Source organism: Corvus moneduloides, chromosome 15 (genome assembly GCF_009650955.1).
Source record: "Corvus moneduloides isolate bCorMon1 chromosome 15, bCorMon1.pri, whole genome shotgun sequence".
NCBI classification, from domain to species: domain Eukaryota; kingdom Metazoa; phylum Chordata; class Aves; order Passeriformes; family Corvidae; genus Corvus; species Corvus moneduloides.
Window position 1 is genome coordinate 6,615,057 of NC_045490.1, and position 10,654 is coordinate 6,625,710.

Here is a 10,654-nt window from a genome sequence, read left to right on the forward strand (position 1 = left end):
GAGTCTCTCTGGTTTTGTCCTGAAAGCTGCTTCCTGTGGGGCAGCCTCTGCCTGGGGAGGGGGAGTGGGAAGGATACCAGGGCTGTTGGTCCCCATGTGCTCGGGTATAGCCATAGAAACAGACTTCGTGCCAAGGGGACCCCCAACCCTTGCTTGGGCACCCCAGAATCTGTTGCCCCAAGTGTGTGCCCCCCACCTTCCTCTGTGTGCTGAGCTCAGCCCCTCACCCTCCCCTCTCCTGCCCCCCACCTCTGCCAGGGCAGAGAAGCCCCTGCTGCCCCCTCTGCCTTTCCATGCAGCAGTGGCCTTGGGGACAGTCTTTGACATTGCACACAGCAAATCTTGCTTCACAAAACAGGTCTGGAGGGGAAAAAAACAAACACAACCCAGTTTCTGTAAGCATGGCTGTCACATGTGTGACAGCAGGAAGCACAGGATTCCAGTATGCTCCTTGCTGGGACTTGTCCCCAGTCCCACCTCCAGCCCCTTTTGCCCACTTGTGCTTTGCACTCACTCCCTGTCCTGTTCCCAATTGCTGGGCTGTGAGAAGTCCACATTTGCAGTTACTGTGGAAAAAACTGAGTTTCTCCAGTCAGGCGCTGCTACCCCCAGGCTGGCCACTGTGCTCCCCACTCTTCCCCCCCCTACCCCTGGCCAACAAGTGGGGCTGCACATTTGCAGAGCCTTTATTTGGTGTTTCTATGGTGGGTGGCAAGGGGCTGGCCACCCCTGACCAGGAGAGCAGCACATCTGTGTGCCAGGACCACGGGCAGCCTGAATGCACTGAAGAGCTGCTCCGTGCTCGGCACGTTTGGGCCGGGCCCGCCCCAGCCAGGGGCTTTCGGGCCGAGCCTTCATGGAGATGTGGTTTCCTGCTCCAGGGACAGCCAGCCCCTGCATCCTCCCACTGCCTGGGATGGTGGAGCAGAGGGGGCAAGCTGGAGGCCAGGAGGTGTCACCACCAGGGGTCGAGGTGGGACACAGGGATATTGGAAGTATCCCACTGCCATCGCTGAGGTCTCTGCCACGAGGTTGCCCAGCCCAGCATCCTGACTGGGGGGTGCCAGAGACGGGAGCAATGGAGAGGACAGTGCGTGATTCCTGCTGCTGGGGAACATTGGGGGAGGGAATGGAATGGGAAGCAGCTGGGGGGATGTTGGCCCTCATGCAAGGGCCCCAGGCTCTACTGGTCAGCCTGTTCCTGGTGCTGCACCCGCTGCCGCAGGTAGGCTATGATGTCATTCTTCACCACGGAGATGTTGGTGCGGTGGTACCAGCGCATGACCGGCACACCCTCGGGGCTCACCAGGAACTTCTCAAAGTTCCACTTGATGTCATGGTTCCGCAGAGGCTCCCAGAAGAGCTTGTTGGGGTTTCCAAACTCCTCCGCCACCGGGGGACAGGCGTTCTGCAAGGGGGAGCCAGTGCATCACTGCCTTGCCCCTCCAAAAAGCAAGCTGGGTGTGTCCCCCTCATCTCCCCTTGCCATAGCACCCACCTTCAGGAAGGTGAAGATCTTCTGCTCATTGGCCCCATTCACATCCCCTTTCTGGAACAGCTGGAAGTTGGGAACAAAGCCACCTCCTGGCCTGACATGCCTACAAGGGCAGGGAACAGGATGTTGTGCAATTGACAGCTCTGGGTGCTTGCACAGGGGTGGTGACAGGACCCCAAACCCCTTGTTTGGGGGCCACAGCCAGCAGCAGCTGCAGCCTGTGCTCCCACTGCCCGGCTGGGACCCCAGCAGAGCCGAGGGGATCAGGTGTCCCACAGCCCCCACCACAGTACTCACTTAAGCGCAGGGAGGATCTCTGAGTTCTGTCCGGGTTCCTGCTTCCCAAATTGGTTGGAGGGGAAGCCAAGGACCACGACCCCCTGGTTTCTTAGTTCATCTTGTAGTGCATTCAGTTCTGCATGCAAGGAGAGCCAGGGGTGGGTTAGCAGGGGACCAGGCACACCTCCGCACCTGCACTTACCCCCTGGGACCCTCCCAGTCAGGCCGGGCCCTGGGGAGCAGGCATTAACCCTTCCCCAGCTCCCCAAAGCAGAATGGACCTTGCAGACATGCCAGAGGCCGCACTCCTGGGCCCTGCCCTGACCCCGAGGTGCCCGTGCCCCGCAGGACCCTTACCAACATACTGCAGGGTCAGGCCTCAGTATGTGGCTACGTTGACAAAGAGCACTGTCTTCCCCCTGTACCTCTCAAAGGGGATGTACTCGTCCCCATCGAGGGTCAGGGCCCCGTAGCTGTAGATGGTGTCCTTCACCGAGTGGTAGCAGTCCACCTGTGGGGCGAGGAGCATCCCGTGGGAGCGGGCTGGGGGCTGCCAGCCACTCCGCTCCCCATCCCTCCCCACGGCCAGCAGAGCAATGGGGCCAGCCCTGCTGCTGGCTGCGGGGACGGCTGCCAGCGTTGTGTCCCCTGCCCTGAAAGGCGCTGGCAGCAGCCAGGCTCCGGCATGCCAAGGTCGCGGTGGTGGGACAGGCTGACTGGAGCACGCGGATGCACATGGCTCTGGCTGCACCTTGGGGAATGTTTACCGAGCAGGGAGCAGCAGGAAGGCGAGTGGCTGCAAAACAGCCGGAGCACAGGGGGAGGCCAGCACCAGAATCCCGAGGCTGTGGGCAAGTGAGCAGGACCCACCACCCCTCCCGGCACCCTTGGGGACAGGGGCAGCGCAGGGGGTTCCGGGTGGGATGGGGAGGGGGCCGGGAAGGGTCGGGCTGGAGCAGCCCCTGTGTGCGGGGCCGCAGCGGTTAACCCAGAGGAGCCCGTCTCCTGTCCCCACCAGGGTACCCAGGCTCAGCCAAGTGCCACCGAGGGGCTATTTTGGGAGCTGGCAAGAGGTGAAGTCACAGGGGCTGTGCTCGAGGAATGAAGGCTCCGTGGCACTGTGCGGCCCCGGTGGCTGGGGGGCTGACAGTTGCCCCTGCCCGCTGGGCTGTGGGGACACGGTGCCTTCTGCACCTTCCAGACATGGGGGAATCCCCCGGACATTGCACGGAAAAAAATGCCCGTGCTCTGCTCCTGAGGAGGTCACTTGGGGGACACATGGCTCTGTCCCCAACCTCAGGACAGCGATTCTTGGCCCTTGGCAAGAACTAACTCAGCAAATCCCCCCGTGATCCAGGCACCGGGATTGTAGGGGGAAGGAGGGGGAGTCACGGGGCCACCGTGCCCCGCTCCTGCCCCGGGGAGTCCTGCAGAGAGCCTTGGAAACAGGCGCTTCCCCCGGGTGTCACACACCCCCTAAACCCCCCCTGAACGCCCCGTGGGGGTGTCCCCCTCCTCTTACCTTCTCCCTCTCCTCACTTCGCCCCAGCTGGACGAGCCCAGCCAAGAAAAGGGGCAAAATCCAGTTGCTGCGGGAGCAGCCCCCCATGGCTGGGCGCGGGGTGCCGGCACCCCCCTGACAGCCCGGGGCGAGCGGCGGGGACGAGCGCCGCTGTCGCCTGCTGTCACCTCCGAGCCCGGCGGCCGAGAAATAGCTGCGGGGCTGCGAGGGGGGAGCCAATGGCCGGGGGGGGCCGGGCCGGGGCCGCGTTAACCGTGTGGGCTCTGGGACGGACACACGGACACACGGACACACGGACCGACACCGCCCGGGGGTGGCACCACGGCCTGGCGGGGACCCGGGGCACCTACGGGCACACGGGGCAGCGGCATGTGCCGAGGGTTCGTGCAACGTGTTACCCGAGGCGGGATTAAACCCGCGAGGTGGGGGGAGAGGTATCGGGGGGAAGGGGGGAAAGAGGTGACGGGGAATGGAGAGGGGCCAGGGCGGGAGAGGGGACGGGGGGAGAGGTGTCGCGGGAGAGAGGTGCCCCATCCTGCACAGGCCACCCAGCCTGGGTGACATTTCCCCCCAAGTGGGGTGTTGGCACCCGAGAATCAGGGACCAAACTCCCCTTCGGGGAGGCCAGGCTGGGGTTCAGTGGGTGCCCCCGAATGGCTGCTCCGGCAGGGCTGGGGAAGGTTGATCCCGATTCTCTCCTTTGTGCCCGGTAAATGAAGGTGCTTCCAGAAGCAGCTCTGGAGGAGGATCCCTCCTGCCAGGGGCTGTTTTGGGGCTCGAGGGCTGTGGCTCCATGATGACCCTGCTGGGGTCAAGGGCAGGGCACTGCTGTTCCTTAGCCCTTGGTGTCCCCAGGGGCAGGAGTTTCCAGGGTCCTGTTTGCTTAGCCAAGGAATGTGAACATTTACCCTGGGCTGTCTCCAAGGAAAATATCCGTGATGAGGTGTAAATTCACTGAAATCCCCCAACAAAATTATTCGATGGGAGAATTAACTGGCTGGAGGGGAGCTGGGGGAATTGTGGTTTTGGGGGGAAGCTGGCCTGGGGTGGAGGACAGGATAGGGTGGCAGTGGGTGAGCCCTGTGGGGACCATGAGCGCCAGCATGAGGTTTGGCTTTACTAGAAAGCAGGGTCAGCCCTGCCACGATGCTGTCACCGAGCCAGCTGCTAGAGATGCCACCAAGGAAGGGGAGTGTGGCCATGGGTTAAGAGGAAGCTGGGAGCAATCTCCCAATCCATGTTCTTCACCAGAAGGAACACCATGTCCTGGGAAAGGCTGATGTTTGAGGCTCCAGCTGCAGCCTCAGCTGGCGTGGGAGGGCTGGGAGTTGGGTACATCCCCCAGGCACACAGAGAACCCGTGGAGCAGGGGAGCTGGGGGTCTCTCTGTCACCGGCAGCATTTCCCAAAGCTTTAAACCTGCACTGCTACTGGAGAAATGGCTTGGCCCTGCCCTGCCTGGTCCCCAGGCAATGGGGGGTGTTCCCCCAGCTCCAGGCAAACCCCCAGGATGCTCGGCCACTGCCTGGGGACTGCACAGAGCCCATCACAACATGCCAAGAGCCAGCCTAGCTAGCAACAGGGGTGCTGTGGGTGGAGCGAGGTGGCTCCTTGCCAAAACCTGTAGGCGCCAATACCCAGGGTTTGACCCTCCCCACCTACTTCCCAGGCTCTAGGGAGATTTGGGCCCGTGGGGCTGCAGCTCCTGGCCTGCAAACTGCTTCCACGTCTCTGCATGCTGCAGCCAACAGGGACCAGTGTGTGCCCAGCGCTGTGCTCACGCTTCTGACCCTGACCAGGGCTTGAGCCACCTCCTGCAACAGAGCTGGGACAGACCTGGGAAGCTGCTCAGGGCTGTGCTCCCTGTGGCACAGTGTGGTTGTGTCCCTTCCACGTGTCCCTGATCCCTGCCACGAGCAGTGGAAGTCTGACTTACTCCTGAACTCAGTGTTCCTAAAACCAAAATAAAAATAAGGGACCTGTTCATCCAAGTCCCCTCTCCTTGGGTCCCAGTGCCAAATCAGCCTTGGTGGAGGTTGGGAATTGGGGAGGAGTTAATGAGACACAGCCGATGGACTCCCTCTCTGCCACTGAGCTTGCATGGCACCCTGGGTGTGTCACCCAGTGTCCCCACCGTGCTGTGCAATGCCATGCCATGCCATGCCATGCCATGCCATGCCATGCCATGCCATGCCGGAGGCTGCATGGGAGAGCTAAGAGGGCCAGGGGCTCCACCGAGACTGCTCTACCCTGCAGGATCAGGGTCCCCCACCCCAAAAGGCAGCCGTGCTGGGCGGGCTGACCCTTGCACGAACCTTCCTGCTCGGTTGTTTTTCCACCGGAGCCGGGCGGGAGCCAGCTCCGCCTGCTGCAGATGTTTGGCAGGAGTCCGGGGCGGGAGGCCAGGCGCTTCCAGCCCCCCAGCCGCCATGCTACCGCTGCCACCAGCCTCCCTGGCTGTCCCCTGAGCTGTGTGCTGGGGCTGCAGAGACCTTGTGCCAGGCTGCAGGGCCACAGCTGAGCACTGGGAATGTGAAAGCAGCGGTGGGGACCATGTCGTGCTGCCGGCTGGGCTTGTCCCAGTGCTGACCGAGGAGTATTTTCATGCAGAGGGACAGGGATGGTGCCAGCAGCATGGCAGGACAGTGGCAGGGAGCTCAGGCAGCAGCAGGCAGCACTGCCCTGGCTAGCAGCTGTGCAGCTTCCCTCTGGCAGCCTGGCCTGGCATCAATCCCAGGGCAACCTTTGAACCTTTGTTCTAAGTGTGCAACGGGAAGCAAAAGCAACAAGCTCTGCCAGGTGAGAGGCCCCGGCTCTTCGAGCGCCAGGCTTCCCCAGGCTGCCAGCCCTCGCTGCTCTGCCCCAGCCCGGGTGCTCCCACACACTGCCCTGGCTCAGCAGCAGCCTCCCTGCTGGGCATGGGGCTCAGCACCCTTTAGAATGAGGGTCCTCCTTCCTGAGTGCTCCCAGCAGCAGCCCCCAGGCTATGTGCTCTGCCCCCTCCAGCACTGCCATCCCTTCCTTTCCCAGGGGAAGATTTGCTCCCTGTAGAAATGGCCCTGGCCCATTGTCTCCCCTTCCCCCTGCAAAGGGAGGCTGCCCAGAGGCAAGGTGAGAGCCAGCATTCTACATCCTGTTCTCCCATCTGGGGCTGCCCCATCTGCCTCCCCCAGCAGCAGCCCCCAGAGGCCAGCAGCCAGCTCCTGCCACATGCCAGCACCTCCAGGGAAGCATCCCAGTGGATGCTGAATCACTTCAGTGCCCGCATCACCCTGCCTGCTACAGCGTCACCCGACCAGGACCTGCTTCTCAACAGAAAGGCATTTTTCCTTGGCAAAACTCCATGCAAACGCTGCCTCCAAGCTCCAGCACTGCTCAGGCACTGAAGCTAGAGCCACAGGGGGATTTGGTTATCTTCCTCCATCCTGGAGGAGGAATTTCCAACTTGACAGTGTTGAAAATTCAGCTTAAATCCATTCTCTGCCATCTTAATGCTTTAAGAAATGTCCTGGCTTCTCCCTGCTTTACCCCTTTCTGCCATTTAGCTCCACGTTTGTTGTTGTTACAAGCAAACCTGTCTTTCCAAGGCCTTTCCTGGAAATGTTTGCCATGGGTTTGAAACTTCACAGAAAATTCATACCAAGAAATCTCTCACTTCCCTTTGCTGCTCTTGACAAGGAGAATGTGGAGGTGGGAACAGCCATCATGTATGGTTGCATGGATGGGGGGGAGGTGTTCCACGCTTTTCCTCGTGTTTTGCTCCAAACCAGGCTTCCCAAACCACTCCAGTGTTTTGGCTTCTTCCCTATTCCTCTCACATCAAAGCTGCTCAGCTCCTATTCCTGGTGCTGCTGGCCATCCTCAGTGTCCCCAGGGAAGCAGTGCTGGGGTAGAGCATGGGGGAGAACAGAGCCAGGGCTGCTCCCACCCTGCACATCTGTGATGTCCTTCAGCTGCCGCTGCACCGTGCCAGCAAGGGAGGGAGAGAGGAAGAAAAACAGGAAAATAGCTCTGGTTACTTGCCTCAAACTCTGCAACTTGAGAGGGGAAGAGAGAGTTGACAGCACAAAACAGAAATATGTATTTTGGCTGGGCAAGGAAAAGTGTCTGCTCCCTCCCAGCACAACCACAGCCCGTGGCTCCAGTGCAGGCATTTCTGCTCCTCAGAGTCTGCATCCCTGTGCTAGGCTCCCTGCCTAAGGTGGGAGGTGTTTGCCCAAGGTGCTGCTTCCCTGTGAACCCCCTGCCCCTCTGGCCCCACCACCCAATGCAAACCCAAATCTGGCTGTTGTGGATCAAGCCACACAGGGATGGGACACGGTTTCCAACACTGCAGGGCTGGTTGCTCTCTTCAGCACAGAAAATAGGATTTAAACAATTCCCACCAGCATCACCGTAGTGTTTCCCCACATCCTTGCCTGATTCATCCTGTTAACTCTGTGACCTTTCTTGCTGTGAGTCACCAAGACTCCGCCGTTTCAGCCCCAGGGCTCCTGCCACACTGACCCGGCACGAGGCTGGCGTGAGAGAAGCAATGACAGTCACCCCAGTGGCAGAAAAACAGCCACAACCACTTTCAGAAAGTCCTGAGGGATCCTTCCCACCCACCGTGTCCAGACTGAGGTTTGCCCTCCTGGAGCGTGGGGCTGGGCTGGCAGTGAGCTTCCCGCAGGGCTGCGGCCGCAGGGCTGCGGCCGCCGGGCTCCAAGGCCGGACAGAGCCCCAGGGACCTTGAGGCAAGGCAGAGCAGGAGGTCAGAGCAGGGAGGGTTTCTGGAGAGCCCACAAAGTATCCCAGGTCCTGCAGAGCCAGATACCGCCCGTAGTGTGGACAGAGCTGCATGACACACTCACATGAAGGACAAAGTCCATTTATTTCATAACAAAGGGCAATGCAAGAGCTTACATGGTCCCTTGCCACTGGCTGGGCACGAACCCGCTCCTCCCACTTTACCTGCCCAGGTGAGGCATGCACAGACTCCCAGCAGGGCTGGTGTGCTGGGAAAACAGTGGGGGCTCTCACTATCAGGAGTGGGGAGTGCAGCCAGCGTGCAGACAGGAGGGCTGGCAGGAACTGCACACACTCCTCTGCCCCACAAGACCCAGAGGAACCAAGAGCCACGCAGGATTTTCCTACAATTTCTGCAGCTAATGGATAGAGGAGAAGCCGGTACCAGCTGCACATCTGCTGTGCAGCCAGCACGGGCTCTGTCACTGATGCTTTTAGCCAAGTGCTAAAGGCACAACCAGAAGCCACATCCATCTTGCTTTGACTCTTTTTTCCCCAACCACCTTGACAACTGGGACTCCAAAGAAGAAATAACTTTGTCAGGCATTTCCACTCCTTGCTGCTTGCCTGGGAGGAGATGGTGTCACCAGTGAAGGCGAGACCAGCCTGCCTCCCTCGTGGGAGCGAGTTGTTTCCAGCTGGACACGTCTGCAAAGTCACACCTCTCCCCACTGCTGCCCATGCTGTCGTTTCCCCCACAGTCCCCGTAAGCTCAGTGGGCAAAACGAGCAGTGGGTTCACCCAGCAAGAGCCAGGTACAGAAGCAGGTCTGTGTGCTGGCCCACCCCAGCTCCTGCCCAGGCTCCAGCTCTCAGGGTGCCCCGTCGAGGTCCCTGGCACAGGGTCCCATGACCGTAGCCCCCAGCCCAGCAAGCTGGCCGTCCCCCACTGCCCGTGGCTCACACGATGCCGTTGCATGTGGGGTGTGTTCGTACTCGGTAGATGATGACGGCAGTGGCTGGGCACAGCAGCAGCGCTGTCATGATGAGGATGGTGGCCAGGATGATCAAGACGATGACCCAGATATCCAAGATGTGCTTGGGGAGGTCGGTAGGACCAGTGAGGTTAGGGAGGTCCATCCTGCAAAGGAGAGGCAGAGGGTTGGTGGGGCAGCCCCCTCCATCCCTCCCGTAGCCAGACTCTCCCCCCCCACTCTCTCCACAGACACCCCTGTGGCCAGGTCCAGCTTTGACCCTGGGCTCCTTCGAGAGCCTTTGGTAAAGGCTCCTTCAATGAGCCCCAGGATTTATAGCACGCTTTGAAGGCACTGGATAAAAGCCATGGGGAAAACTTCCCTGTTAATTGCTACCGTTCGTTAGAGGAACTATTAAACGAAATCCACAACCGGGCGTCCTGCTGGTCACTCACCGGTGTGTCATCACATGGGGAAACGGTGGGGTCAGGTCAGCTAGGAGACCCCCTCGCTTCTGGGGAGCTTCGTGTGTGTGTCCCCCCGACCCGTACCTCGTGCTGAGTCACGGAGTTATCCATCAGCTGTAGGGGACGGAGGGGCCGGACAGCGGGGACCCCCCTCCACGGGGACCGCGGCCGTGCCCCTGTCCTGCCCCGGCACCGCGGGAGTGGGGGACACGATGCGGGAGAGGCGGCAGCTGCCTGTGCCCTGCCCGTGCCCTGCCTGTCCTACCTGCCTTGCCCGTGCCCTTCCCGTCCTACCTGCCCGCATCCCCTTACCTGCGGCGCTTCCAGGCTCCGGCTCCGGCTCCGGCTCCGGCTCCGGCTCCGGCTCCGGATCCGGCGAGAAGCGACGGCAGCGGCGGATGCCGACAGGAAAGAAAGACTCCCGCCGGGAGAAAAAGACTCCGCCTGGCCCCGCCCGGCCCGGCCCGGCCCGCAGGGGACGGCAGGGGAGGAGAAGAAGGGGAAAGGGATAGAAGGAAGGGGAAGGAAGGAAAGGCAAGGCACGGCTGGACGTTTTTTCCCACACCAGGATAAAGTAAGAACACACTCCGGCTCATCCCGCCCAGAATGGGGCTCCACGGGGGGAGTTCCATCTGGAGCTGAACCCGAAGGTCTCGGGGACCATGGGGACATTTCACTTCATAGCCCTTAACAAAAGGTCCTCCCCTGCCCCGTCCCCCTCCTGCCCCAGCAGGGCTCACAGGCACCCACTTGCCCCCGAGGCCCAGGGTAAGACCCAGAGCCTCCATAACCACCCGCAGCGAGGTGCCCGCGCTGCCCAGGGATCCGGGCACGGTGATTTACAGGGACACGGGCAGAGAGCATCGCCAGGGAGGGAGGGGACAGACCTCAGCCCGCCGGCTGGGAACGGCGCTTCTGCTGCCCAGTGGAATATTCCACTTCATTGGTGATGCTGAGTGGCAAAACCAAGGTGGGATGCTCCGATTTTCCTTCTGGGACACAAGCTCAGTGTCACTCACAGTGGGAGCCACACACTGCACCTTTCAATCCTGCCTTTTCCCTGGGAAACCTGCTGGATTTCTGGTGGTGGAAAGCCCGACCACATGCTCTCAAGACACCCCTGGCCTCCAGGCACCCCCTGCACAGGCAGCCTCCTCCCTGCCTTCCCAGCAGTGCTCCCTTCCAGCTGC

The 10,654-nt window shown here is 61.1% G+C and overlaps 2 protein-coding genes across 2 annotated transcripts; both read right to left on the minus strand.

Moving 5' to 3' along the window:
* Window positions 1-668: 668 nt before the first annotated feature.
* On the minus strand, window positions 669-3,504 carry GPX3 (glutathione peroxidase 3). The gene is made up of 5 exons (XM_032124691.1): window positions 3,297-3,504; window positions 2,132-2,285; window positions 1,793-1,910; window positions 1,499-1,598; window positions 669-1,408 (listed from the first exon to the last, which is right to left on the minus strand). Exons 1-5 carry the CDS (start codon window positions 3,381-3,383, stop codon window positions 1,184-1,186), a joined length of 684 nt encoding a protein of 227 aa, XP_031980582.1. The 5' UTR covers window positions 3,384-3,504; the 3' UTR covers window positions 669-1,183.
* Window positions 3,505-8,150: 4,646 nt separating this feature from the next.
* SMIM3 (small integral membrane protein 3) lies at window positions 8,151-9,945 on the minus strand. The gene is made up of 2 exons (XM_032124693.1): window positions 9,777-9,945; window positions 8,151-9,164 (listed from the first exon to the last, which is right to left on the minus strand). Exon 2 carries the CDS (start codon window positions 9,161-9,163, stop codon window positions 8,984-8,986), a length of 180 nt encoding a protein of 59 aa, XP_031980584.1. The 5' UTR covers window position 9,164; window positions 9,777-9,945; the 3' UTR covers window positions 8,151-8,983.
* Window positions 9,946-10,654: the final 709 nt, after the last annotated feature.

Coding starts and splice junctions, on each gene's coding strand:
- SMIM3 (XM_032124693.1), bottom strand. CDS start 9,163: ATGGACCTCCCTAACCTCACTGGTCCTACCGACCTCCCCAAGCACATC.